Source organism: Bos indicus, chromosome 29 (genome assembly GCF_029378745.1).
Source record: "Bos indicus isolate NIAB-ARS_2022 breed Sahiwal x Tharparkar chromosome 29, NIAB-ARS_B.indTharparkar_mat_pri_1.0, whole genome shotgun sequence".
Lineage (NCBI taxonomy): Eukaryota > Metazoa > Chordata > Mammalia > Artiodactyla > Bovidae > Bos > Bos indicus.
Window position 1 is genome coordinate 49,900,904 of NC_091788.1, and position 27,970 is coordinate 49,928,873.

General features: G+C 63.1%; 1 protein-coding gene across 7 annotated transcripts; it reads left to right on the top strand.

The window, feature by feature from the left end:
• Positions 1 to 155: 155 nt before the first annotated feature.
• On the top strand, positions 156 to 27,970 carry IGF2 (insulin like growth factor 2). 7 transcript variants are annotated; one of them, XM_019954723.2, is made up of 6 exons: positions 156 to 291; positions 10,594 to 10,812; positions 17,894 to 18,058; positions 22,694 to 22,856; positions 24,307 to 24,455; positions 24,759 to 27,970. In XM_019954723.2, exons 3-6 carry the CDS (start codon positions 17,897 to 17,899, stop codon positions 24,990 to 24,992), a joined length of 708 nt encoding a protein of 235 aa, XP_019810282.1. In that variant the 5' UTR covers positions 156 to 291; positions 10,594 to 10,812; positions 17,894 to 17,896; the 3' UTR covers positions 24,993 to 27,970. The 7 variants fall into 7 exon arrangements, with proteins under 7 accessions (XP_019810282.1, XP_019810289.1, XP_019810281.1 ...); XM_019954722.2 differs by lacking the exon at positions 156 to 291 and adding an exon at positions 9,191 to 9,421; XM_070782692.1 differs by lacking the exon at positions 156 to 291 and adding an exon at positions 9,191 to 9,381.

The window sequence follows — 27,970 nt, forward strand, 5'->3', positions numbered from 1 at the left end:
TGCAGACCACTCAGAGGCCAGTCTGGTGCCCGGCTGGTGGGGCAATCCTCCGTGTACCCCGAAGGCTCGCACCCTGTCACCCCCTCCCTGGGGCCGCATCAACACCCCCCAGGGCCTCCAGAAGGCCCCGCCCCTTGGGGAAGGCAAGGGTTGTGCAGGCAGGTGGCGGGCCGGACACTGGACCCGGAAGAGGAGGGGGCGGGGGCTGGGCTGATCAGTGATCTGTCCGTGGGCTCACACGGGCGGCCCTGTGCGTGCAGGTCGGGGCAGGGGTGCCCCGCAGGAGCTGAGGTATGTGGGTACCTGGAGCGGCCTGGCAGGGGGCAGCTGGGGCTGGGAAGTGGGCTGGTCATCGCCAGGCTGCCCTCAAGGCCCTGCCAGCTGGTGAGACCCTGGGGACCACCTGGACGCTCCCCCTCCCCCTCAGGTGCCAACAGACTCTGTAGAGAGAGGGCAAGGAGGCCTTTGGGGTCCTGGGGTGTGTGGGGCCGTCCCAGAATGCCCTGGTGCAGGATGCCCTGGGTGACGCGGGCTGGGGGGCTCGGGGGGAGGCTGCACGGGGGCAAGGCCATGGGTCACGGTGCCCTGCAGGGGCCTGCCTCCCTGCCGCCTCCTGAGACCCGCTCCAGCCCTGAGACCAGGGACCACCGCCCGAGTCTCTTCCACCAGCCCCTGAGCCTGGGTGATGTGGTTTTGAGCAGGAGGGCTGGAGGCCCTCTGCACCCCTGGTGTGGACAAGGTCACAGAGGGAGGGAAAAGCGGCTGCCATGGCCACCTGGGCCCCTGGGGCCAGGACAAGGTCAGACTGGGTCTCCTACCCCTTGACCGCTGAACCCCAGATGCCCCTGCTTCCCGGAGCCTGCACGCCCCCCATGGCAGCCCGGCCCATGGACCTTGGCTCTGCCACCCACCCAGGCCCTGGCTCCGCCCCTTCTGGGAACTGGAGGCCCGTCCTGGGCTGCCCTTGGGACCTGGGCTTCACTGGCCCGCGGGGCTGACGGTGGCTGCCCGCCGTGTCCAGCCCTGCGTGTCACCCTGGTGTGGCTGAGGGGGTCCAAGGGCCGAGTGCGGCCCCCCGCACGCGCCCGGTTCGCTCCCTCATGTGTGTGTTCCGCGTTGCACTGTCCACACGCGGCAGGGTGGGGCTGCTGCTCCTGTGCTCCTAGTGGGGACCCCGAGGCTGGGGTCGGGCCCCCGGTGTCCACCCACTAAGGACGTTTGCTGGTGTGGCTGCCTCCAGGCTGGACCCCAGATTGTGTCTGCGCCTGGCACAAGTGAGCTGGCACCTACACCCGGCCGTGTTTGCCTTCTGCGGGTGGCAGCAAATATTTACTGTCCTTGCTATTCTCCGGTGGACGCAAGGATGCCGGGGTGGGCCCCTGCCCTTGAGGGTCCCAGTGCCTACTGGGGGCCAGGCTGGGAACAGGGAGAAAGACCAGGCACCAGTGGCTTGAGGTCCTCCAGAAGGCCCCATGCAGAGCCCAGGCTGAGCCCCTAGCAGAGTCTGTGTCCAGCTAGACTGGGAGTCCTCACCTTGGAGCCCCCTTGACCCTGGGAGGGTGGGCCCTTGTCCACGCCAGGCGGGCTGTCAGAGCGGTAATTTGCAGGTAGAACCAGCAGAGGGCACCAAAGGCTCACTTTTGCTGAGCTTCCTTTGCACTGGGCGGTCCCAGCGGTGCCCCCTCTGCAGGAGCCTGTTGCCCCCACCACCTACATTACCGAGGGCAGGCATGCAGGGGCTGTGCGGGATGCCAGCAGGCTGGCTCCCGGGGGCTCTGGAGGCCGCAAGGCTTAGGAAGGAGAGAGGGTGCCCAAAGCCTCACCCCACCTAGTCAAGCCACCCTTCTAGAGCCCAGGCTCCCTGGGGGAGCAGCTGGACAAGATGCCGGGCCCCCAACATTCTGGACCATGTCACCAGGATAGTCTGACCCTCTGGCTGCAGAATCAGACCTGGGCCGGGAGGCCGTGGGGGTGAACTCCCCCTCTGCCCTCTTCATGGCTGAACAAACCCAGCCTCTGCTGAGGGTCTCCCGGGCCTGGGGGAATTGAGGCTGGTGGCAACGGGGTGGTTGTCACCGTCAAAGCACCCCTTGTTCTGCTCATAGTCACCTCGGCCCCTGGAGCCAGAGGCTCACGCGAGATGGGGGCTTTGAGGACAGGAACCGGGGCCCAGGAGGCCGCGGGCGGGGGTCCAGTTGGGTCAGGGTTCTTTCTCGTGTCCAGGTCCATCTGCTGCCCAGTGCTGGGAGCAGAGAGAGGCCAGTTCCAGAGAGGATGTTGGGGGCAGGGGATGGCCAGGGGTCCGGGAGCTGTGGAGGGAGCCAACAAGGAGCGGGGGGTGGGCACCCCAGGGGTCCGGGAGCTGTGGAGGGAGCCAACAAGCAGTGGTGGGTGGGCACCCGCCCGCCTCTCCCTCAGCGCTGGTTTCTGGCTTCGGAGCAGGGCGGCGAGGCAGAGGCTCCTCCCCACTGCCCCCTCCCCAGCCAAGCGTCGGCCCCCACCCCTCAGGTCCTCAGCTCACCTCCCCCCGGGCGGTCCCCTGGCCCCTCCCCACAGAGGCTCAAATGTCCCACTCTCTGCCATCTGCTGCTGTCCAGGATCTGACCCAGGCAGCCCACGGAGGGGCCCCCGATGCGGCCCCCAGAACCTGGGCCGGGATTCTCACCACACAGTACCCACCCTCCAAGGCGCAAGGCTGAGATATGGGATCCTGGGGCCACCTCTGGGCCCTCAGGGTGGGGTGGAGGTGGGTGCAGCCTCCCAGGCCCCCCTCACCCAGAGATGCTCAGACCCTGGGTCGTCCGCTCCTGGTGGAGCCCCGCTCTGTGCTTTGCCAGAGGTGAAGATGGGCCTCCAGGCCCCCAGCCTGGGGGTCCAGAGTGCACGAGCCCCGGGCGGGCCCACCCTCCACAACCCACGTGGCCAAGGCTGCTGAGCCATCGGAACCTCGCGGCGGTGGGAGGGGCGTGTTCCGCCTGCCTCACTCTGACCCCCTTCCCGGCCCATCTGTGTTTTTAGAAAACAGAGCTGGCACCCCCAGGCGGCCCTGCAGCCCAGGGCTGTTCACACCGCGTCTCAAAGCACACGGCTTTCTTCAAAGTCCGGCCTCACTTCAGAGCTTGACCCCGTTCCAGCCCGGCCTCCCCCGGAGCACCCTGCCTGCCCCCCACACCCAAGGCCCACTTGCCCGGGACCTTGGAAGTCCCCTTCCCTCTCTGGGCCTCAGGTTCTGAGCTGGGGTCAGGCTCGAGAGGAGGCTCAGTGGGCAGCCAGAATAGGGCAGGGAGGAGGGGAACGTGGGGGGCCCAGCTGAACCCGAGGCCCTGAATCCATGGCCCAGGCCTCCCTGGCCTCCCCACCCTCTGTGGTCCTCCGTGGTCTCCCAGGGCTTCTCCGGTTCCCCACAGCCCTCCATGGTCTCCTCAGCCTTCTCTGGTCCCCACAGCCCTCCATGGTCTCCTCAGCCTTCTCTGGTCCCCACAGTCCTCCATGGTCTCCTCAGCCTTCTCTGGTCCCCACAGTCCTCCATGGTCTCCTCAGCCTTCTCTGGTCCCCACAGTCCTCCATGGTCTCCTCAGCCTTCTCTGGTCCCCACAGCCCTCCATGGTCTCCTCAGCCTTCTCTGGTCCTCTGTAGTCCTCCGTGGTCTCCTCAGCCTTCTCTGGTCCCCACAGTCCTCCATGGTCTCCTCAGCCTTCTCTGGTCCCCACAGTCCTCCATGGTCTCCTCAGCCTTCTCTGGTTCCCTACAGCCCTCTGTGGTCTCCTCAGCCTTCTCTGGTCCCCACAGTCCTCCATGGTCTCCTCAGCCTTCTCTGGTCCCCACAGTCCTCCATGGTCTCCTCAGCCTTCTCTGGTCCCCACAGTCCTCCATGGTCTCCTCAGCCTTCTCTGGTCCCCACAGTCCTCCATGGTCTCCTCAGCCTTCTCTGGTCCCCACAGCCCTCCATGGTCTCCTCAGCCTTCTCTGGTCCTCTGTAGTCCTCCGTGGTCTCCTCAGCCTTCTCTGGTCCCCACAGTCCTCCATGGTCTCCTCAGCCTTCTCTGGTCCCCACAGTCCTCCATGGTCTCCTCAGCCTTCTCTGGTTCCCTACAGCCCTCTGTGGTCTCCTCAGCCTTCTCTGGTCCCCACAGTCCTCCATGGTCTCCTCAGCCTTCTCTGGTCCCCACAGTCCTCCATGGTCTCCTCAGCCTTCTCCGGTTCCCTACAGCCCTCTGTGGTCTCCTCAGCCTTCTCTGGTCCCCACAGTCCTCCATGGTCTCCTCAGCCTTCTCTGGTCCCCACAGTCCTCCATGGTCTCCTCAGCCTTCTCTGGTCCCCACAGTCCTCCATGGTCTCCTCAGCCTTCTCTGGTCCCCACAGTCCTCCATGGTCTCCTCAGCCTTCTCTGGTCCCCTCAGCCCTCCATGGTCTCCTCAGCCTTCTCTGGTCCCCACAGCCCTCCATGGTCTCCTCAGCCTTCGCTGGTCCTCTGTAGTCCTCCGTGGTCTCCCTGGCCTTTTTCATCCTCTGTAGCACCGCCTGACGTCTCGCAGCTCAGCCTGCCCAAGGAAGGCTTCCAGTGTCAGGGAGAGGGAGAGGGTGGAAGGTGGGCTTCCTCCTTGAGGCCTAGATGATGGGTCTGTTTTTGGCTGCCTGCTGCGGGTGCTTCCTGGACCCACGTTCTGCTTTGGGGACAGAGAAGCAGAGAGGCCAGGCTCCAGGCGGTGGAAGAGCCAGTAGACTGACAGAAGGGAGGAAAGTCTACAGGCCGCCCTCCAGCTGCTCAGATCAGCGGAGGCAGAACAGGCAGGCTGGGAGGCTTCCTGAAGGAGGTGTCCCGTGTCCCCAGGCAGGTGCCTTGGCCTTAAGATGGAGTCCACACTCAGCTCTCACTGCCGCGGGTGCAGACCAAACCTAGGGATCGCCGTGGGCAAATACAGCTGGTCCCGCCCTCCCTGGAGCCAACTGGGAGCTGTGTTCATGCAGAGATACCATCCTCCAGGTCTGGGCACAAAGATGGCCAGGTAGAGGCCTGGAGGACACAGTGGGCCAAGTCCTGCGGGTGCCCCAGCTCCCCAGAAGCCCTCACTGTGCTGGGGCCAGCAGGAGGGTCCACTCCAGGCCAGCGCAGGGCTGAAGGGTGAGAGCTGGTCGGCAAGGCAGGCTGGGCTTAAGTCCTTGCTCTGACTGTGTGGTTTTGGCAAAGTTACTCATCATTTCTGTGCCTTGGTTTCCTCATCCATCAAAAGGGAACCCACAGAGATTCTCCCTGCTGTGGTGGCTGAGGGCCCAGCAGGGAGACATGTGTGAGTGAGGGGCCCCCAGGCCTGCTGCCGTGGTGCCATCAGGTCCTCTGAATCGCGTCCTCGGCTCCTGCGCAGTGGGACAGGCCGTGGCCTCAGACGTCCTCCTCAGCCCCAGCACGTGCTGTGTTGCTGCCTGAGGGCCGGGCGCGTGTGCAAGGCAGGCCCAGGGCGGGCGGCCTGCGCAGGGCGCGTCCTGCGGCTCCAGACTCTGCATCTCCAGCAGGTTTCTCCCCCTCTCTGGGCCTCAGGGCTCCGCAGGCCCGCTGCTCCTCTAGGCAGCAGAGGCAAGAGGCAGCTGACGCACTTTCCACAGCAAAGGAGCAGGCCCCAGGGCTCCCAGGGTGCCCCGTGGGTGCGGCTGCCAGGCGGACCAGCCCCCCAAAGGAAGAGGCCCAGGGCTTGGGGGCCTGCGGGGCCCACATGTCTTGAAATGAGGTGGAGGGCTGGTTGGGGGAAGGAGCGTGCATCCCAGGGGGCCTGGGGGCTCCTGTGTGCCTGGGGGCCAGGGCCAGACTCCCTCCCCCCAAACTCCAGAGCCCTCTCAGGTGGCAGGTTTTACCTGCAGGGGATGGAGGGGATGACAGGTGTCCCAGGACCAGCCTGGCAGTGACTCAGCTACCAACATCCAGGAAAGAATGCTCGTGTGGTCAGGGGAGTCAGGGGAAACGTACCTTTGCATTGAGACAGTGTAATGATGAGCAATGACAAACAGGTATCCGTAGGTGGACTGGGCTGGGCGCCGACCTATGGGCATCCAGGCACCAGCACGTCAGCCTGTGAGGTCAGAGGGACACGGAGGCCTGGGGGTGACAGGCTCGCCCCTGCAGCCTCCGGGTCCCCTCCCGCCCCGTCCTCCCCGGGTCCTCGCACTGTTTTGCCCAGGGCGGCCTCACCCTGGCCTCTCCGGCCGTCTGCATGGAGGTGGCTGGGTCACCTGGTTCCTGACGGTGCGGGGCTCTTGGGACACCTAGTGATGTCAGGATGGGGGCTCTGTTATCCACTGCTCCTGGGTTTGGTGAAGTGGCTCCTCCGTTATCCTCCCGGCAATATAGATTCTAGAAAAGCCAGGTGCTGTCTAATAAGGCTGTGGTTGCATTTCTCGATGTGGCCGCGAGGTGTCAGGCTTGGGTCAGGTTTGGAAAGCCGTTCAGGGACCGGGAGTCAGGCGCCAGTCAGCCCCCCACTTCCGCCCCCCGCTGGTTTCGGGGACCCTGCCTGAGGACGGGGCGGGGGGTGGGCTGGGTATCAGATATCTATCTGATATCTATCTATCAGACAGTAATCTATCTGATTGTATTCAGGTGTAAACATAATGCCGTTTTCTCTAATTCCCAGAACACAGTGGATGTTTCAGGGAGGCGTCCTGGGCTCAGCCGCTTGGGTCACCCACCTTGCCACACGTTTGGGGTGGGGAACCCCCAGGACCTCCCTCCACCATCGATTCTGTAAAGCCAGGGCAGGGGCCTGATGAAAGCCTCAGATCCGAGTGAAAAGGTGCAGAGCCCACCTGAACCCCAACAGTGCAGGGGGCCTCTGTCTTGTGGGAAGAATGTTACTGGTTTGCCCCCCAGCCCCCTTCCCAGGGTGCCCCAAGTCACCCCTCAAGACCTTGCGAGCGTGCGCTGTAATTCTAAAAGTGGCCACCAGGTGTCAGCATGAGGCCACTTAAGCAGCCAAATGGAGGCAGCTTGCCCCTGGGGATTTCTGAGCCTCTCTCTCAAGTCTCTCCTGCATAACCAGGATCTGACCAGGACCCTAGGCCGGGGTAACCCCCTCCCAGGCCTAAGAGGCAGTGGGGCAGCGAAGTTTATGTCGTGAGGTGTCCCCTGCACCCCAAATTTGCCTCTTCCGCCCCACTTCACTGCCTCCCCGAAGGCCTTGTGGTCCCACCATGGATGGTAATTAGAAGGTCAAGCTCAAGGTCACAACCCTCACAGCCCCTTTGCCTCCAGTCTTGCCTCAGTGGCACCCCGTGGGGCCTCCCCACCCTGAGCCCCTTTCTCTGCTCCCCTTCCTTTACTTGAACACTCTGGGGTTCAAGGTTCTGATGGAGTAAAATCGCCCTGCGTGGGTATGATCCCCTCTGGGGTTGTGCCAGCAACAGGCACCTGGAGTAGGGGCAGGGCCCAGATTCAATGCCTTGGTTTAGGGGTGGGGACCCCGCATTTCCAGGAGTTTGATCTGTGGGTTTGAGACGCTTCTCCCCTTTCAGCCCCTTAGCTGCCCACCTTCTTGATTCCTTTTTTTTTTTTTTTCTTTATTGAATTTGTTACAATATTGCTTTTGTTTAATGCTTTTGGTCTTTTGGCCTTGAGGCATGTGGGATCTTAGTTCCCCTGACCAGGGGCTGAACCCACAAGCCCTTCCCTGGGAGGTGACGCCTTAGCCACTGGACCACCTGGGAAGCCCCCCAGCTTCTCAGTTCGAGGATACGCCGTTTGGTGGGCCTCTCATGCAGCCTCATCATCTGGCATGGAGTCAGCCTTTTCCCCTCGCTGGCCCCACCTTAGGCGCGGGAAGCCCCAGCTAAGGCTTCCCACATGGATCTGCAAGGAGGTCCCTTGTGACATCTGGGCATCTTGCAGCAGACACCAGGAGGTGGGGGTGTGGGGTACTTCACACACTGACTCCCCTCTGTGTGCGATGGGCCTGACTCAGGACCTCTAGCACCCTTGCGTTCCTCTCCTGCCCAAGAGCCCAGGGAGATGCCCACCTGCCTTCCTCCCAGAGGATGGTACGGCTCTGGGACTTCTGCATCTTGTTTAGGACACTCCCACCAGATCTGAGCCCACCCCCCCACCAAGTCTGACTCTCTTCCCCACTGAAAGCCCTGTCCTCATCAGATGACCTATCGCTCCAGCTAAGAAGGAAGTTCAGATGAGGGCTTGAAAGATGAAGGGAGAGGAGAGCATTGAACGCCAGCACAGGCTGGCAGGCAGGGCTCTGGGGCACAGGGAGAGTGGGGACCGTGACCTGCAGGGAGCCACACACATCCTTGCCTCCGAGTGCACCTTGGCTCCGCCTCCTGCTCTACGGGAAGGCTCAGGGAGGAGGTTTAAGTTCCCAGTGCGACTTGGTCCAAGCTGCCTGGGCCTTCACTCAGGTGTTGAAACTTCTGGGTCCCAGACTCAGTTGGAGTTCTGGCCAAGCTCAGAAGGCCGCGGACCCCAGTCATCCCTCCCAGGGGTGCCTGTGAGCAGGCTGTGCTGCCGGCTGCCTGCTACCTGCCACTTGCTGCAGCATCCTCAGTGCCTCGCGCCACACCTATGGGGTCGGGGGTGCTGTCAGATGCCACCAGGGGAGAGAAGCCCCAGGTGAGCCCCTGTCTCTGGAAGAAGACAGACCTGGCCGCACTGTGCTGGTGCTGCACTGGGAGCGCCCGAGGGAAGATTTTTCTGACTGTCCTCGAACCCGGATTTTTCCCAAGATGCCCCGCCCCCATTTTACCCGAGCCACACGCACTGGCATGCCCGGATGTGTCCAGTGATTGCCAAGTGTCAATCAATTGAGGCCCCGCCCACCCTCAACCCCCCTCCGCAGAGCCCCACCTCCCAACTGGCAGCCAGTACTTCTGGCTAATGCCCATGCCCACTAACGCCTTTCTGCCAGGCTAAGGGTGGGCCTAGTCTCCACCCTCTGATGCGCCATACCCTCACGTGGGAAGGTGCCAGAGCCAGCTGTTCCAGCAGGCCCAGCACCACCAAGTTGGCGCAATTCTATCTAAATTTGGAGGGGCTTGGGGAACGGCGTGGGGTGGGGATGCGGTGGGGGCACACTATCGGTCCGCTGGCATTTGGGCAGGTGCTCCGAGGTGGAGAGGCTCTTCTAGGGGCCCTTACAATGCACGCTCTAAAAATGCCCTTCACGTCTCTGCAGCCTCAGCCTCATCCCCTCCTTTGCCTCCCAGTCAAGCCTGCTGGGGGGTCTGAGCACCACAGCCAGAGCACCCCCGCCTTGGCAGCGACTGCTACTATTGGCCCAGCCAGCGGATCATCCACCTGGCAGTCGAGAGCCTGGGGCACCAGCGACGTCCAGGTCCTCTTTACCCACCGCCCAGGGGAGCTTCAGAGACAACACAGCAAATAGAGCACAGGTGCCCGGGCGTCCCTCCCTCACACGTCCCCCTCTGGGTGGTAAGAAAGCTGCCTTTGGAGTGCTCAGCGGGGAGGGGGCTGGGGGCAGTTACAGGAAGGGGAGGGCCTGTGCTGCCAGAGGACTCAAGGGAGCTTCCACTTTGGAGCAGACAGGACAGGTCGGGAGGGAGCCCTTCAGGGGAGCTGCCCAGAGCCACAGGGGCTTTTGCTTGGAAAATACACTTTCCTTCACTGAGCCGGCAAAATGGGAGGGGTGGGCTGGAGCGTAGGGCCGCTGTCTTCAGCGTGAGGGCACAGCTGCTGTTGGAGAAGTAAAAGAGTTTTCCCGTGTGAGAAGTTCCCTCTGGCTGCACCCCGCCTTACCAGGTCCCAACCAGAGACAAGCAGGACACTGCAGGGCCGCTGAGGCCCAGGGTTTGGGAAGTTATTTTTTTCATACCACGTAAAAAGTAAAGCTTCCCTCTGTCCTCACTCCCTACACCACCCCTTCCCCAGAGAATCCCACCATGTAATTGGAAAGGATGCTGAGAATGACGATGAAGGGGTGCTGCGGCTTGGGGCCCCACAGCGGGATCTGAAGAGGAACGCTCCTCTCCTCCCGACCGACCGTGTGCCGGTTGCCCTGGGCCCCTCCCGGCCTCCCCTGCCCTGGGTCGTTCTTGTTTGGTGCATGGAGTGTGCCTCCCCTCCACCCAGACTCCCGTGTGGCATGTGTGGGGAAGGGTTCCCTTCCCCAGAGGAGCACAGTCTCCCCCACCCTCAGCTGCCTCCGCATGGCAGAGCTGTGTGTGCCTGGCTCCCTCCTTGCTTCCGTTCAGGTGGGGATGTGCTGGGGCAGAGGAGGCAGGCTGTCTGTGTGCAGCCACTAGCCCCCGAGCTCAGGCAGAAGTCCACTGCAGGGAGGGGCCGCCTGTCCCATGGACGGATCTCCAGCTGCCCCGTGGGCACCTCTGCAAGCCTGGCCGTGGGGAAGCCCAGCTCTGGCGAACTGTGGACACTTCTCCCCGTCCCTTCTTCAGAAAAGGCAGAGCTGGGCAGCCGGAGGGACAGGCAGGGGAGCCGTCACCCAAACCCTGACAAGGTGACCCGAGGGCCTCTCCACCTGACAGCCAATGGAGGGGCAGGGGCCAGGGCCCTGGCTGGATGTGTGCACGTGTGTGGATTTGTTTTAAAAGACACCATCTTAAGAACACCCCTCTCCTCTCCCCCAGGGGACGAAGAGTCACTGTTGACCTTGAGGACGAGGAGGTGGCCTTCAGCTCCCAGCCCCAGGGCCCCACACCCAGGCCAGGTCAGCCCTTTGCCCAGGCTGCCCCCCGGCCAGAACCCGCAGCAGGCCAGAAACCCCAGCCCGGAGGTCAGCTGCTGTGACCTGTGGCCCTTGATCCCCACCTGCTCAGAATTGAGGCCCGTGGCCCCAGCCCGCAGAGGTGAGTACTCCAGACGCTCCCAGGCAGGACTGCATGCCCAGTCAGTGCCACAGACTCTGGACAGGGGCCTGCTGTCCTCAGGTCTCAGAGCCCCGCCTCGGGAAGCTCCTGTTGCCATCACCCTTTCCCAAGGAGTGGAGCCTCCAGGGGTCTGGGGTCGTATCAGGGTGACACAGCAGGTGGTCGGCTCCTGGGGGCTCTGGCTGCAGGCAGGGTAGGCCTCCTGCCACCGGGGCAGCGTGGTCCTCGGAGGGGTGCTCCTGGTAGGACAGAGGGAGGGGGAGTGGGCAGCCCAGGGGAGAGTCAGGGGTGACGGGCGAGCACAGAACTAGAGCAAGGAGCTGCAGGCAGAGATCTCCAGCAAGCTGGGGGGAAGCCTGGGGGGCCCCGGGAAAGCTGGGCTCAGCTGGGCATGCCAGACCCGGCCCTCCCTGCCCTGGGCCGCTGCTGTGGGGCCTCACACGGGTGGTTTGACCTCTCTTGTGTCCCCATCTGTCAAAGTAGGGGGACAGTCGCAGGGCGGTTGGTTACTGTGCGGTAGAGTGAGGTAACGACAGAGGCCGTCGGCTGGGGCTTCCTATGTGTGCCTTGGGGAATTGAGGGGGACCCTTGAAAGGTTGGGGGGCAGCCAGAGCCTCCTCTGACACTGCTGGATGGAGCCAGGGTGGGGGCAACAGGCTGAGCCACCCCAGAGCAGGGCTCGCTCCAGGGTCTCTGGAAGTGGAGGAGAGGGGGCTGTGTTCCCAGTCCTGACCCCAAAGCCACAGAGGTCACTCTTCAAGGCCTGCCGTGGGGGACCCAGCAGGTGCCCCCTTTCAGGCCGATTTGCGCCGGAGAGAAAAAGAGAGAGAAACCGAGAATGTTTTTCAAAGGTGCATTTAGTTCAGACGCTACATGAAATGGTACGACAGCGGCCACTGGGTCCTTGCAGCTTGGGGGCCGGGTGCCCCACACTCCTACTCACAGCCGACGTTGGTCTCTTGGTCAGGGGCTGGCGGTGCCTGGGGCCTTGGCCGTCGGGTCCTGGCCTTCTGTCCAGCTGGGGCCTGGGTCCCCGGGCTTCCAGCCTTGCTGCTGGGAGCAGGCGCATCCCTCCCGCATCAGTGCAGGGTCCTCACCCCGGCGGTGCCCGGCGCCCTGTAGGGGCTGAGGGAGGGGGCGCTCAGGGGACTCCTGGAGAATGAGCCGGGTTTGTAAAATGCTGGGCTTGGTCCCAGGGAGGTGGGGAGCGGCCAGCTTGGAGCCAGAGCCGGGGAAGGAAGCGGGGAAAGGGAAGGCAGGCTGCAGGGCGAGCGGGAGCAGGGAGCCGCTGCAGAGCCGGAGCCTGGAGCCAGGTCGGGGTTCGGGGCTGGGCTTCCTGGGGTGAGTCCAAGTCTTCGGGGGTGACTGTCCTCTTGGAATATGGCTGGCACATCGTGGGGTGGGGTGTGTGTACCAGGGCTGCTGCAGAGTTGGAGGGAGGGGCAGGTGATGGTGCCTGGGGCCGAAGTTTTCACCAGCCAAGCCCTGTGCTGGGGGAGACCCCAGCCCCACAACATACCAGGGCTGTGCCCTTCTTACTGTGGTGGGGGATTAGAAGTTTCGGCAGCCTGGGCAGCTGGTCCAGGCTGGGGGTGGCCAGTGCCCTTTCTGAGCCCCACAGTAACCCTGATCTACCCCCCCCCCACCCCCGACAACCCTACCCCTTTAGCCTCACTTGTGACTAAATAAGGCGAGGGCTCAGCCTGCAGGCCTGCACTGGGAGGAAGTGCCTCTGTGCCCCCTCCTGGCCCATGGCCCGGCCCAGCACCCCAGGGTGGCCTCAGCCTTCCTACCTCCAAGATCCAGGCACGTATCTCCAAGCACCGGGCCGCAGCTTCTCCAGGGCTGGCGCCTGTTCAGGACTGAAGGCAGGGAAGGGTCCCCAAAGGGCCCCCTTCCCAGCATGAAGATGCCCAGAAAGCCTGACTGACACATGGCTCACCCCGGCCCCCGCCGCCCCCAGCCTGGGAAGCAGGCCTGCAGGAGAGGTGGGGAGCCCGGAGCAGGGCAAGGGAAGTGGAGACCCTCACCCAGGACTTGAAATCCGCTCTGGGGTCCCAGGGAGCTGAGGTCTGCAGACAGACACTTTAAAAACACTCCTCATCCCCAAATGTACAAGCTGCCACAGACAGGGGAGCCACCCTGCCAGGCTTCCCTGGGAGGCCCCCTCCTCGCCCTCCCTTCTAAAGGCACAGGCCTGACCGCGAGGGCCTGGGGACTGCAGAAGGCTGGTGGGGAGGGAGCGGGGCAGTGATGGGTGGGGGGAGACAGGCCAGATGTTCTTGGAATGGACACGGGGTGATTGATGTGGACTGGAATTTGAAGGGGGAACATTCCCCACGTGCCTTGGGCTCCGGGTGGAAAGTGGGCTGCTTTTTTCATGGTGTGTGTGGGGGGGTCCTCCCCATCTTGCCAAGCTCCTCTGAAAGGGCTGCCTCAGCCCTGCCCAGTCCCCACACCTGTCCAAGGGCATTAACCCCTGCCTCCCCAGAGGGTCAGATTTTGAGGCGCCTCCTTTCTAGGTGGGGCCCCTTTGTGGGGTGACCGTGGGGGCAGGTGATGGCTGGTGTGCTGGCCCTGAGACCCCATCACCCTGCTGCCCCCAGCAGCACCCCGTCGCTGGCAACGCAGGGGGTGGCCGCCCCCCACCCGCAACATTGCCTAATTCCAAAGGGGTGATCCGGCTCCCACCAGTGTGGTGGGGCTGGGTAGGGTTCAGTGCTCCTCCTGTTTGTCTTAAGGAACTAGACTTTCACAGCCGGGAGACGGAGGCTTGCCCTGAACATTCTCTTAGAGAAAACGAAAGGAGACCCCTGACCCCCGCCACCATCAGTCCTGTCTCCCCCCGCCCCCCATTCGCCTTCTCTTCACCAGTGCTTCAACTCTCCCGCGTTATCAAAACAAAATTGGGTTCGCCTTCGTCGAGGGGCCCGAGAAGGCCCGGACGGCGCTCCCGGAGCGCCGGGGGCGAGCGGGGACGGCCGCCGGGGGTGATCCGGGGCCCCCCAAACCGAGCCGGGGACGAGCCTGCCCGCGGCGGTCGCCGGGCCGCGGCTTCGCCTAGGCTCGCAGAGCGGAGCGCGTGGGGCGCGGCGGCGGCGGGGAGCCCGCGGGCCTTCTCGGAGGCAGCCGAGCAGGGAGCCCAGAGCCCCCCGGCACGCCAGGGAGCAGCGCCCCGTCGCTCCCTCGCCGCCCCGGGGTGCCTCGCTTCCACCCGACGCGCTGCAGCACGGAAGCGCTGTCAGGGGCCAGGAGGCAAAATCGGGAGAAGCGACGTGCCAGCCTCGCCGGGGCGGCGGGCGTCCCAGGGAGCCCCGCGTGCTGCCCTGGAGCCGCCGCCGCCGCCGCCGCCGCGGCGTGCAACCCGCGCCCCGATCCCCGGGGAGGGCGCCGCCGCTCCGCGCGAGTCCCCTGGGCGCCGGATCCGCAGCGGCGCGGTGCTTCCCTGGCCGGAGCTCAGCCTCCCAAACGAAGCTCTCCATCCCCAGGGTCCCAGCCCACCGAGCGACATCCCCCGCTCCTCCTGATGGCAGACGTTATTTTATTTTATTTTTTCTGTGGTTTTTCAAATTTAAGGTTTCCTCCCTGATCTCCCCCAATACATTCAGCATTCCTCCAAGTCACAGGGTTTTTGGGGGTTTTTTTTGACATTAATTTCTGGGGACCTGAAAACACATAAGCCCCTACTGGCTTTTCCAGGTTTACACTAAGGCCTGGGTCCCCAAACTTACTGGGTGTCTTCTCCCACCCAGGCTCTTAACAGTTTTTCTGTACCCCCCCAGCACCCCCCCCCGACCCCAGGTTCTACAGAGTTACACAGTGCCAAACCCTATTCAGAAAAATTTAAACATTAACTCCCGGTCCTGGGCTCAGGCTGACTCCCCAGGATGAACCCGGTGTTTTTTTGGCATTAAGGCATCTTTCCCAAAGAAGAGGACTCTTTTCCTGTGTCCCTGTAATTTTGGTCGACAGGGGCTCCCAAGCTTACTGCCCCTGTCCCGGCTCCCCCTTGCCAAAGCCCTGTTCCTCCGCTTCATTAGAGTTTAGGACATAATCTGCTGAGTTCTACAAATTTATTGGCCCCAACCTGGGCTCTCTAAATTTTAGGTAAAGAATCCCAGGTCCCCCCACCCCTGCCCCCCCTCGCAACAGACTGAGCAATTTCCCCAGGACCCTCAGAGTTGGAAGGTTGCTGCCTACGCCTCACCAAAATTTACGCATTAAACCCAAAGCACAGAGACCCTCTTTCTGAATCATAAACAGTGTGTGCTCTGATTTCCTGAGTTCCACAAAATTGAGAAGATGGTTTCTGGTCCCCAAAACTCACCAAGCAATTTTTTTGGTGGGTCATAAAGACATGGGGCATTCATTTCTGGGGCTCTCCAAGCTTCCTGCCACTAATCAGGTTCCTTGAAATTTAGATGCTGTTACCCAGGCCCCCCAAACACACACAGCACTTATCCGAGCTGTGCTCAGCTGTGACCATGGGTCAGGCCGGTCCCCCCAAATCACATATCTCTCAGGTCCCCCGGGTCAAACCAAGCACAAAACAAACCCTTGCACAGAGCCTATATCTTGTTTTACCAAGCTCTTTTGAGTGACCCAGTAACCAAATATTCTGAATATTTTCTCCGCCTCATAACATTCTGAATATTAAAAAATTCCCTGGGCCCCACGAGCTTACTGACAAGAATCCGGGTTTCCTAAAATTCAGAACTGATCCCAAATTCCAGGCAAACCTACACTGGACCTTTTCCCGGTGCCCTCTGTTTGGACACACTGGGCTCTCAATATTAGGCATCGCCCTCTCTAAGCTCCCCAAACACATTCAATGTCACAGAAAGGCACTGATTTCTCAGGTCCAGAGCATTTCTCCAGGCACTCACTGAGTCACCTCAAATTCAGTCAACATTTCTTGGGTTTCAGACACTGCCAATCTTCTGTAGACCACCAGGCCCCACCACCTAGGAATTCGTAATCCTTTCCCCCTAAAACTTTGATATTGATCCTCTGTTATCCTGGGTACTTTGAAAGACTTCTTTGGATCCCCAGATTCAAAAATTATTTTCTGGGGCCTCCGGATTGCGATGCTGCCTGCTAGCCCTCCAAAATAAACTGAGACTTTTTTTCCCTTTTCCACAAAACAACTGAACTTTTTCGAACATTGATTTATGGGTCCCCTGATTTTATGATCCTTACCCTGAGTCCTCCTAAATTTAGGCAATTTTCCACAGGCCTCCCAAAATGAAATTGCCCAGATACCGAAAAATACCCCCAGGTCCTGGAAATCTCAGGTATCATAGGCCTGCGTCCTAAAAGATTATTACACAGGTTGAGGTTCCCTGAAATTTAGATATCAGTCTCTACTGAACAATTTCCATGGGTCCCCCATACTTGGGCCAATGCTTCCTAGGGGGGTCCCCAAATGCAGACAGTGCCCAGCAAAATATTTTTTTTCCTGTTCACCAAAAATAAACTAATCGAAACCAATTTAAAAATTAAAATATTAAAAAGCCATTGATTTTCTGCCTTCTCCAAATGTATTGATCACACCCCAGGTTGCCCCAAATTTAGATCGTGTTTCTTGAGTCTCTCAAGGACATTGAGAATTTTTCCAGAAACCACAATTATGGAAGTTACTTTCCTCGGGCGCTGCAAGCACCCACTAACCTGAATTTCTAAATCTTGGAAATGATTCTCCATTCCTCTCCACCGCACCTGGATCCCCAAGACCCACCCACTGTTTTTCTTTCCCGAATTTTAGACCCTTTGCCCTTTTGGAACCTCCCAAGTTCCACACCGAGAATTTTGCTCCGGTCATGGTCATCCGCAGGCCTAGTGCCCTACAAATGGGGCTGTCCCACAAGCCTGCTGACCTACATGCCCGGGTCCTCACAGGGTAGACTCGGCTCCCCTGTCCCCCGGCTGCACGGAGCAGCCTCCCCGGCCCCCAGACTCGGGTTCTTTTTCTGGAGTCTCGAATTTAGTCATTAATCACAGCTTCTCACCCCGACGCACCCTCCCTTGGGTCCCCACTTCAGGACCTTCGTTCTCTTCCTTGCAAACCAGGCGGCTCCGCACTGCGTTCCCGGCAATTGGGCATTGCTCCCGGCCCCAGTGCGGTCTCTGCAGCTTCCGCAGCCCCGCGCCCCGCGGGCACCGGTTCTGGGCCTCTCCGCGTCTGCTACGAAGTACCCGGAGCTCCTCGGATGCGGGAAATTTCTCTCGTCCTCCTCACACACATTCGGTCGGGCAGCTTGTCCGCCAGGACGTAGGCAGGGCTTCTCCCGCGTCCAGGAGAACGACTGGGCATTGCCCCCAGTTTCCCCCAAATTTGGGCATTGTCCCCGGGTCTTCCAACGGACTGGGCGTTGCCCCCGGACACTGGGGACTGCCCCGGGGTCTCGCTCACCTTCAGTGCGCCTACCGCCCGCCGCAGATCGCTCGCTCGCTGCCTCGACTCCTCCGCGCCCGCGGACGCAGCCTTCGGCCTCCAGCCTCGCGGTGAGCTCCCCGCCGCTTCGCGTCCCGGCCTGGCTCCCAAACCCACCCGCCGCCGTCCCGCCGTCCCGAGCGGCTGCTGGGGACACCGGCACGGGGCGCGGGAGCCGTGCGGCGGGCCAGCCCCTCGGCCGCCCCACGCGCTGGGTCGGGCCCCGGAGACCCGTGCCGCTTTCCTTTGCTCTGTGCAAAGATCACAACGGGGGTTAAGCGCCTCGGCGACCTCCAAGCGGGGCCGGCAGGGCGCAGGGCAGGAGGGACGCGGAGGAGAGGCGCACCCCCGCTCAGGCGGCGCGGCGCCTCCAGCCGCCCGGGCGCCTCCAGCCGCCCGGCGGAGGACTCGGGTAGGCGCGCGCCGAGCGCGGGAGACGTGATTGATGGCGGAGCGAGGGGGCGAGCCGGCCTCGGGCTTCCGCCGCCGGCGGCCCCTTCCCCTTGGAGAGGCGCGCGTGGTCGGGGCTCCTGGGGCGGGCGGGGCGCGGGACTCGTGCGTGGTTTTGACTTGGTAAAAAAAAAAAAAAAAATCACACCGACTTCTTACATCGTCCAAACCCTCTAGGAGATGGTTTCCCCAGACCCTCAAATGACCGTGGTGGCCCCCGGGGCTGAACCCGAATCTACGCAAGTCCAACGCATAGAGGACGGGGGAACCATTATCCGGATATTTTGGGTGGGCCCCAAAGGCGAGCTGCTTAGACGCACCCCGGTGAGCTCGGTCCTGCAGGTAGGATTTGAACGACGTTTCCCGCCCTGCTCGTCTCGCCCCTGGCACACAGGCGCAGCCCGGGCCGGCCCCATGCCTGGCCCCCAGCCGGGCCAGGTCCTCTCCACGTACCGCACCTGGCGTCCGCCGAGGCTACTCCCCGGTTCCCGTGCGGCACCGGGGGGCGCTCGGGCTCCGGCTGCAGCTCGAGGTGCTGCGCCTGCTCAGGCAGGTGGAGGCTGCGCGCCTCGCCCGCGCCCAGAGACTCCCCGCTTCCCCAGCAGGTCCCGGCGGGACTCGGGGACCCGCCACCTGTGCCCGCACACACAGGGCACCCCCGCCGCCTAGCCCCTCGCTGGGGCGCGGGGATCCGGCCGTCGCTAGGGCATGTGACACCTCCCACCCTGGTCGTCCCGGGTCCCCCGTGTACTGTGTAGGGGCTCTGGCACCCCGGAACTGCAGACAGGGCCCCCAAACACTTTGGAATAGTAATTCTAGACTTCTTTCGAACTCTGAGGATCCCTGCCCCCACTCCAATCTCGTCCCCGCGCACCCCACAGCCCCCCCTCACCGCTGCCCCCCGGGACCCCAAGCCTGGCCCCCCCTTGGCTCGAGTTGCAGAGGCGGTTCGGGGGCGGGGCGAGGACCCCTCGAGCGCCCATTGGCGCGGGCACTCGGCCAGCGGGGCCCGAGCGGGCGCCGAGCCGCGGGTGGCTCGACTATAAGAGCCGGGCGTTGGCGCCCAGAGTTCGCCTGCTCTCCGGCGGAGCTGCGTGAGGCCAGGCAGGCCCCCGGCCCCCCCCTTCCGGCCGCCCTCGCCTCCTGGCCCTCGCCCGCCAGCGCCTCCACCCGGCTGGCGGCCCCGCGTCGACGCCGTCCGCTACGCTGCTGACCCCCATCTCGGGCGCCGTCGGCGGGGCAGCGCTCCGCCGGCCTGCGGATTCCCCGCCGCCTCCTCTTCGTCTACCTCAACGCCCGTCCCGCTTCGCCCGAGGAGGCGGTTCCCCCCGCAGGCAGTCCGGCTCGCAGGCCGCCGGCGTTGTCATCCCCCGCGCTCCCCCCCGGCCCTCCCCGGCGCGCAGCCCGGCCGCTCCCCCTCCTCGCTGCGTCCCGAGCGGCCCCGGCGCCGCCACCGCCACCCCCCCGAGGCCCGGGCTCGCGACGGCCGAGGGCTCCGTCGGCCCAAGCCGAGCTGGGCGCCCGCGGCCCGGGTGACGCCTCCACTCCGCCCCCCTCAGCACCTTCCCCGGCCCCCGACGTTGCGCCCTTTCCTTGGCTTCTCTGCGCTCCCCGGCCCCTCTCCGGCCTCTGGTCCCGGCCCCCTGTCTTCTTCCGCAGCCTTCCCTTCGCTCCCTCCCGTCCCCCCCAGCTCCTTGCCTCCAACTCCCTCCCCTTCCACGCCCGCCCTCTCGCCTTCGCCGTCCCAAAGTGGATTAATTATACGCTTTCTGTTTCTCTCTCCGCTGCTCTCTCCCGCTGTGAGCCTGCCCGCCTCTCGCTGTCCTCTCTCCCTCTCGCCCTCTCTTCGACCCCCCCTTTTTACGTTCACTCTGTCTCTCTCACTATCTCTGCCCCTCTCTGTCCTTGATACAACAGCTGACCTCATTTCCCGATACCCTTTCCCCCCCTAAAAGTACAACATCTGGCCCGCCCCGGCCCGCAGACAGCCCGTCCTCCCTAAAGAATCAGACAGAAATTTCCCCCCCCCCCAAAAAAAAGCCATCCCCCCGTTCTGCCCCGTCGCACATTCGGCCCCCGCGACTCGGCCAGAGCGGCGCTGGCAGAGGAGTGCCCGGCAGGAGGGCCTTCGCCCGCTGTTCGGTTTGCAATACGCAGCAGGAAGGTGGGCGGCCCTGGTGCCGGCTTCCAGGTAAGCTGCGTGCGGGCCGGGCCCGGCGGGGCGGCGGGGCCCGGGCAGACGGGGCTGGGGGGCTGGCGGTCCCGTCCCCTGGGGCGAACCCCGCGCTCTCCCTTGCGCCGTGGAGAAAGGGGCGAGGGGTGGGGGGCGGGGGAGGGACTTGGGGAGCGCCGGGGGAGGTGTGAGCTCTGTGCACGCCGACTTCCTGGTCGCCTTGCGGGTGCAGGGGGCTGTTACTGAAAGTTTGTGATTTGTGCCGTGCGGGGGCAAGGGCGGGCGTGGGCGGGGGGTGGGGCGGCGGCCGTGTAATGAGAAGGGGCGCAAATCTCAGAAACCCACCCTGGTATGTTGACTCGTTGCCAACAAGACCGAGAGAGGAAAACTGGGTGGGCGGGGCCAGGATGGAGCGAGGGGGGCCGAGTTGGCAAGAGAGTCCTGCCAGACGCCACATTCCCTCCGCGCCCCCCCCCACCGCCTCCCTCTCCCGGTCCCCGACATTTCCAACCAGGAATCTGGGTGGAGGGGGGCTGGTCCAGAGCTCAGAGGGGCCCGGAATGGACCGTCCAGAGAGGGTAACTGCCCCTGCCCCCGTGGGCAGATGGAAGTTTCCATACAAGGAGGTGGAAAGCAGCCCCCTCCGGAACCGCCCCCCCCCCCATTTCCTTGTGCCGAGATGGGCTGGGGGTGCAGGAGGAGCCCCCCTCCCCCGCCCTGGTACTTTGCTAAGAGACGGTGGGGCTAGCGGTTGGGGGTGCAGGAGAGGAGGGACTGGCTGGGAGGACGGAGGGGGCGGGAGCGAAGGGGGCGGGGGGAGTGGTCAGCTGGGATCGGGGTGGGGGCAGGGTGGAGCCGGGGCTGGGAGGAGCCGGCCCAGACATAAAAGCTGAGGCACTGACCAGCCTGCAAACTGGACATTAGCTTCTCCTCGGAGGCAGCCTTCCAGACTCCTCCTCCTCCTCCTCCTCCTCATCCTCCTCCAGCCCCAGCGAGCCTCCTGTCCAGCTGCAGGTAACGCGGCTCTGGAGCCAGGACCCCGCTGCGCTGCGGCTCCCGCCCGCCGCAGCCCCCTTGGCTCCTGCCCGCCGCCCCTCACTCAGCCCCCCACCCCTCCTCTCTGCCTCTGCCCCCCACCCCTCCTCTGCCCACTGGCTCACCTGGCCTGCGTGGCTGCCTGACTCCTGTCCAGTCTCGGCTCTCCGCTGGTGTCCTGGACTGGACCCCACACCAAGTGGCTGGGCTTGCAGAAAGATGGAGTTGCCGCTCGGACAGCAGGAATTCCTAGCTGGCCAAATTTGTTTTCAGAATTTGGAGGGGGCAGCCGTGGGCAGCGGGGAAGCAGGCCGGGGTTTCGTCCAGCGAGGGGCGGTGGGCGAGGGGGCCGTTTAGATCTTCCATGGAGCTGGCCCCTGCTTGTCAGGAGCTTAAGCGCGACTGAGTTTCCTCCTCAGTCCTCTGATTTCCTACACGATTTATTGCATCAAAATTCCAACATGCAACAACCTTGCTCCAGGCTGGGAAGTCGTGTGCGGCTCAGTGCCCCTGTGTTCACTGGGTGCAGTGTCTGGGACGGACACATGTGGGCAGTCCACCCGGGACCTTGCTTGAGTAGCCTTAGGGTGCCACCGGCTCAGGGGCACCGGGCCGTGACTGTCCTCCCAGAAGGGGCTTGGAGCTGCGCCTGCCGAGGACAGGCGGGGACTGCCTGCCTGGGGGGCTTCCACCTTTTGGAGAGGCGGAAGTGACTGCTGTGTCTAAAGGAAAGCCAAGATCCTTCCCGTTTACAGTGCCTATTTACCCCAGTCTGCAGCCTCGCAGCCTTGTGAGGGGGTGTGTCCTGAGGTGTATCTTTTCCCTCAGATCGGCCCTGAGGGAACCTGGTGTCTGGTCCCCCGGCGGGGGGACAGGGAGGGGGGCTGACCTGCTCTCTTCAGCTCTCCGATTGGGGTTTGGCATCCCAAGAGGGGAGTGGCTCTGGTGTTCCTGGAAGGACTTTGAGGCCCCTGGCCATTGGGAGTGCGATGCGAGGCCTGGAAAGGAGGCTTTTGGTTTTCGTGTGTGTTTTGGGGACCCCAGGGAAGACTGGGGTCCAGGGACTAAGTGATGCCAGAGAACGAGGCTCCGGGGAGCCTGGCTGGCACTCTGTGCCAACCACCAGACCACTGACCTTTGCTCACCCACAGGCTGAGAGGTTGGGAAAGGCCGTCTGGGAGGGAGAGGCATGGGGCCGGGACGCCCCGCCATTGTGTTGGAGGGAGGCTGGTCCTCCTGGCGCCCTTGCCCGGCTGGACCTCTGGGATGCACATGTTCTGGCTGGGGTGGGCCCTCTGCCATCTTGGCTGGTGCAGGGAGGCCCAAGAAGTGGTCACTGCCTTGTGCTGGCCCCACCCCCATGACTTCATAGGATGGAGGCCAGGTCCAGTGTCCAGCACTGGCCCCTGCCACTGGGTGTGGCCAAGCCTCGGCAATAATACGAGGGGGACGGTGATCCCCACATGAAGTTACTGACCAGCGCTCGGGGCCCATCAGAGAGGCTCCGCCCCCGGCCCTTCCCTCCTCGTGGGGTGATTCTGCATCCCACCAGCCTCAACAGAGAAAGCTCTTGTTCCTGTAATTAAAGCAATTAAGATTAAGGAGAAAGCCAGGCTTTAAATCTGCAACTGGACTTGGACTTAGAAGGTGGCTGGGCTTAGGGTCCCAAAGGGAGCGGCTGGCGTGTCCTGGCTGAGCCACGCGGGGACCTGCCGGAGGGCGGGCCGGCCCTGGGCGGGGTGGTGGGCTCACACCTCTCTCTCCCGCAGACATCAATGGGGATCACAGCAGGAAAGTCGGTGCTGGTGCTTCTTGCCTTCTTGGCCTTCGCCTCGTGCTGCTATGCTGCTTACCGCCCCAGCGAGACTCTGTGCGGCGGGGAGCTGGTGGACACCCTCCAGTTTGTCTGTGGGGACCGCGGCTTCTACTTCAGTGAGTAGCTCCCTGGAGTCAGGGGAGGGGTGCACACAGCAGGTTCTTCATAGATGCTGGGGTCCTTCTCACGGTCCTCAGTCGCCTCTGCAGGCCCTGCGGCCTCCCTGGCTCAGGAGGCTGGGCCCAGGCTTCCAGCCACATGACTCGCAGTCAAGGGAGAATGGACAGGTGTGTCCACAAGGGGCCAGGCCTGAAGCCGCAAGCGTGGGTGGGGTGTGGAGTGGGCTGAAGGCCCACCACGGTTGGGGGGAGCAGACAGCCCTTCCCCTCCTGCTTCTCCCTGACCTGCCCACGGGCAGAGCTGTGGGCACCGGCTTCCTGCACCTTTCATCCACGTCTTGGCAATGGGCACGTATCTGTGGACTGTTAGATTTGAGATGGAATCAAACGGGTTGAATGCCATTAAGAATAAAAGTCACTGGGGGTGTGAGTGTGCGTGCTGGGGGACACCTGGCTCCATCCACGAGGGGGGCCCGCTGCCCTGATGGGAGGCAGAGGGCTCAGGGCTTGGGTGGAACCCACACTTGAGGGCGGCTCATGGTGCAGGGGACACTGCTGGGGCAGCCGGGCGAGGGCCGTGAGGCTCGAACCCAGCCCACCACCCCCACGAGGCATCTTCCTCCACAGCTTTTACTTACCCACCCTCTAAAATGGGCCGGAAACGCCCGTCTTGGCATGCCAGCGCTTCGCTCTGAAAAGCACACCCGCTTCTCCGCGCTTCTGAAGCCCCTGCCTGCCCTGGCTTCTCCCGTGGCCTCGCTCTCTGCCACCCTTGGGGGCAGGAAGTGGCACCGCAGTGCCTCGTGCTGGCCGGCCCTGGCACCAGGCTTGCCTCCCTGACGGGCGGGCTGGGCTGAGCCCCCAGCCCTTTTGACCCTGCAGCCGGACCCCTTACTGGGGGCTCCCTTCCCGCCCCCCCCCTCCACGGACGGCGGAAGGAAGGCGGGGACTTCACGTGGCCGAGTCTGGAGCCTGCGGTGGGGGGAGGGGAGGGCGGGAAGAAAGGAGGGCGTGGTCTGTGCAGCTCCTCACTCCTCTCCTCCCGTCTTCTCCTTCTTCCTCCCATTCCTGCCGGTCTCAGCGGTGGCGTCTCTAGGGCCACGGGCGCCTGGGCTCCTGGTTGGTGCAGGGGGGCACCTGGATCCCAGCCGGCCTTCGGGCCGGGACCCCGGGGTCCTGGGAGGCGGGGCCGGGGCCCACCTGACATTCGAGGAGGAGGCGCAGGGCGCCAGGGGCTGGCTCTGGTCACTCACGCTCACTGTCCCTTCTGTCCTTTCTGGGCCCACCTCTCGCTTCCTTCCTCCACTCCAGGCTGCGGCTGGCTGTCCTTGCAGGGCCACCAGGTGTCCCGTCCCGAGGGTGGGGGCGGGGGCTGCCCGGAGGACCCCCGCCTCTGCCAGGTGCGGGCACTGACCTGTCCTGCCCTTCCTCCCTGGGGGACCGCCAGGCCGACCATCCAGCCGCATAAACCGACGCAGCCGTGGCATCGTGGAAGAGTGTTGCTTCCGAAGCTGCGACCTGGCCCTGCTGGAGACTTACTGTGCCACCCCCGCCAAGTCCGAGAGGGATGTGTCTGCCTCTACGACCGTGCTTCCGGTAAGATGGCCCCCCAGCTCCGGCCCAGCCCCTGCGAGAGGAACCCTCCCCTCTCTGCCCCTGCGCCCCGCAAGGCTGTCACCCCAGAGCCAGGGGACCAGGGCACAGCCAGCTGCTTAGCTGAGAGGGCAGCCAGGGAGTTCTTTACACCTGCCCTCTCCCCACTGGGGCACTGGCCAGCAGCGCGGGTGGGCGCTGGCCTATCACACCTGCCATCGCACCCTGGGCACCTGGGGCAGCTTAGGTGTTGCCCCCGTGTCCCCCGGACCCTGGGCAGCCCCTGACTGGCTCTTCCTCTCCCAGGACGACGTCACCGCATACCCCGTGGGCAAGTTCTTCCAATATGACATCTGGAAGCAGTCCACCCAGCGCCTGCGCAGGGGCCTGCCCGCCTTCCTGCGAGCACGCCGGGGTCGCACGCTCGCCAAGGAGCTGGAGGCGCTCAGAGAGGCCAAGAGTCACCGTCCGCTGATCGCCCTGCCCACCCAGGACCCTGCCACCCACGGGGGCGCCTCTTCCAAGGCATCCAGCGATTAGAAGTGAGCCAAAGTGTCGTAATTCTGCCAAGTGGCACCATCTACCTCGCGCCGACCTCCTGACCGGGACCGCCCCACTAGGTCTCTCTCTGAAATCCCTGTACCGTCCTGTCTGCGGGCTCCCCTGCCCCGGCCTCTGTGCCCCAACCTCCCCACGTCAGGCGAATCCCCCTCGGCCCCCTCCATCTGGCTGAGGGGATCAGAACAACATCTCTAAAAATGTACAAAACCAATTGGCTTTAAATATCCCCCCAAATTATCACCCCCCAAATTACCCCCAAATTACACAACCAAAATTGCAATCATGAACCCCTCAATCAGCCCCCTTGAAACGAATTGGCTTTTTAGCAACACCAGAAAAGCAAACTAGCTTTCCAAAAACTTCTTAAAAAAAAAAAAAATCAATTGGCTGAAAAAAATACTAAAAATAAATTGGCTTAAAAACAATTGGCAAAATAAAAGAATTCGGCCCCCCCCCCCCTTCCTTCTCGTTCCTTTTGGATCTGGACTTAAATTGGCTTTGATCTAATCATCTAAGAGAAAGGAAGGGGCCAAATTTGCAGGTAGGCTTGTCCCTGCTGGCCAGCCATCTCCCCCCGACCGTCGCCAGGCCCTCCTCGGGCACTGGCAGTGTGACACCAAAGACCCAAACCTGCTCCTCCTCCAAGTTTCCATCACTGGGACCACAGAGCAGTGAGGGGACGCTGTGAGACCAGAGGAGGGGAGCACGGAGCAGAAACCCCGGATCGCGCAGATAAAGTTGAATTGGCAAAACACCCCCACACTCCAAATCTGACATCACAATCCTACCTTGGAAAGCACATGCAACCCTGCACACACACACACACACACACACACACACATCCATGCACGCACACACACACACGCATCCATGCACGCACACACCCACATGCATGCATGCACACACACACACACAGCCTCACATGCATCCATGCACACACACACACACACACACATCCATGCACGCATGCACGCACACACACACACACACACACACACACACACACACACACTCTCTAGGGACACCCGTGCCCAGCCTTGTGCAGCTGAGACCGAATTCCATCCCAAATTATTCTCTGAGCTGCCCCGCGATGCGGTTTTCCTGTTCCGTGCTCCCCTCTGGTCCCCTGGGATGCACCATTGTGGGAAGGTGTGTCTCGGGCTCAGGCAGGTGGTTCCATCTTTCCGAGAAGAGGGTGATCCCCACCTCTTCTCGGCACCTGTTCTGACCCCACAGCCCACAGAATGTAAGTCCTGGGTGCCCCTAGACCCCAGAGGCATCCACGCACCGACCATCGTGCAGAGTGAGGAACGGTTTGGCCAGGCGGGAGATGGCTGCAGCCAAGCGAGACGAGCCCAACCACGTAGCCTGACCCCCTGGGTGTGCTTCTGCAAGATCTGGGGAGCCCTCTCCCCCGAGCACACCTAGGGATCATCTTTGCCAGCCTCCTGGGGAAGCCTCTCAGAAATGAGGGCCCCCCCGGAGGCTGGCAAAGGTGACGGGGAGTGTGGGAAGTTTGGAGGATGGCGGGGTGGGTGGGGGGCAGTGGGGGCTGGGTGGGGGGACATTCCGAGGCAGGAAGTGGTCCAGCAAGATTTCGGAGAGAAACGTTCGGGGGGAAGGAACAGCGAGACACTTGCAGAATTACAGACGGAAATCAGAGCCCAAATTGACGCCAATTGATCTATCTCCCCTCTTTAATTACTCCTGGGGCATCTTTCCTTTTTTTTTTTTTATCCCTCCTTAGCTTTTTACGCGCTCTTTTATCAATTTGCTCCCTACCCCACGTAACAGGGGGGCAGTGACCAAGGACGAGGAACACACAGAGTCACCACCGTCACCCGCGGCTCCGCCGCCATCCTGCCCTCCGCCATTTATCGCCCTGTTTTTAATTTTTTTTTTATCTGTCCCTGTCGCTTGGGTTGAGTGGAGAGTGGAGCCTCTGTGGGGGTGTCGGCCACTGTGCCCCCCAGAGAAGTCAGGGGAATGGAGACGGCCGCTGCCTGGCCTGGCCCCCGGGGGACAGTGGCTGGTCCCCGGGGGGTCCTGAGGGGCGGAGGAGGGGGCGGGGAGGCGTCTCTCCAGGTGTCAAGAAGGTGCTCGGTGGCCACCAAGGTGGGGCCCCTGGCCGGCCTGGCCGGCCAGGGGGGAAGGGGCTACAGATGTGTGAGCGAAGGGCTCCAACGGGCGGGAGCAGGTGGCCGCCTTCTGCGCACTTGGGGAGGCTCCCCCCGTACCCCTCGGGAACAGCTTGCCCGCCTCCTCAGCGCCCTGTCTTGCCCCCAGGAAGCTCAGAGCTCCGCAGGGCTTCCTGGCGTCCAGGCGGGGTGAGGTCGGGTGGTAGGAGAGGCCGGGAGAACCGGGCCCTGCAGAGCAGAAGAGCTGCGTAGTTTTCTGACCGCTGGGTCGCTTGGGCCCCGAGGCCCTCGGGTCTGGTGACGCGACGCAGCCACCACTTTCGGCACCTCGGGCTGTGGCAGGGACCCGGGCGGCTGGGGGCTTACCTCACCCCCGCCTCTGCCCCCAGCGCAGTCCCCCTGCACGGCAGCCCGACTAGTGAGCTAGAGGCCCGACACCTCGGGTCCCCGGTGACGGGGCTGACACGACCCAGGGGGCGGTTGTACCAGTCCACCCCAGACACAGCGGGCAGCTCTCCGTGGGTCAGCTCCATCCGACCCGGGGCCCCTTCCGACCTCCGCGCCCAGCTCGTGGCCCTCCATCTTGTCTCTTCCCCGAGTCCCCCCAGCTGTCTTCAGCGGGACCCCCTCTCGGGTCTCTGAGTCATCACGCGAGGACCCCCACGCGCAGAACACCAAGTCATCGTGTCCGCGCCCCGTCCACCGCGCGGCTGTGTTCTCCTCCTCTTGCCCGTAACGTGCTGTTTCTGGCAGAATCCACAGCCTGGGTTTTGTCTTTAACCTTTATCGCTCGCAATCCCAATAAAGCATTTAAAATTA

Bases quoted from the DNA above. Each gene is read 5' to 3' on its own strand.
- IGF2 (XM_019954723.2), top strand. From the start codon at position 17,897: ATGGTTTCCCCAGACCCTCAAATGACCGTGGTGGCCCCCGGGGCTGAA. The intron at 22,857-24,306 runs GTGAGTAGCTCC...GGGGACCGCCAG, and splicing joins GGACCGCGGCTTCTACTTCA to GCCGACCATCCAGCCGCATA. The intron at 24,456-24,758 runs GTAAGATGGCCC...TTCCTCTCCCAG, and splicing joins CCTCTACGACCGTGCTTCCG to GACGACGTCACCGCATACCC.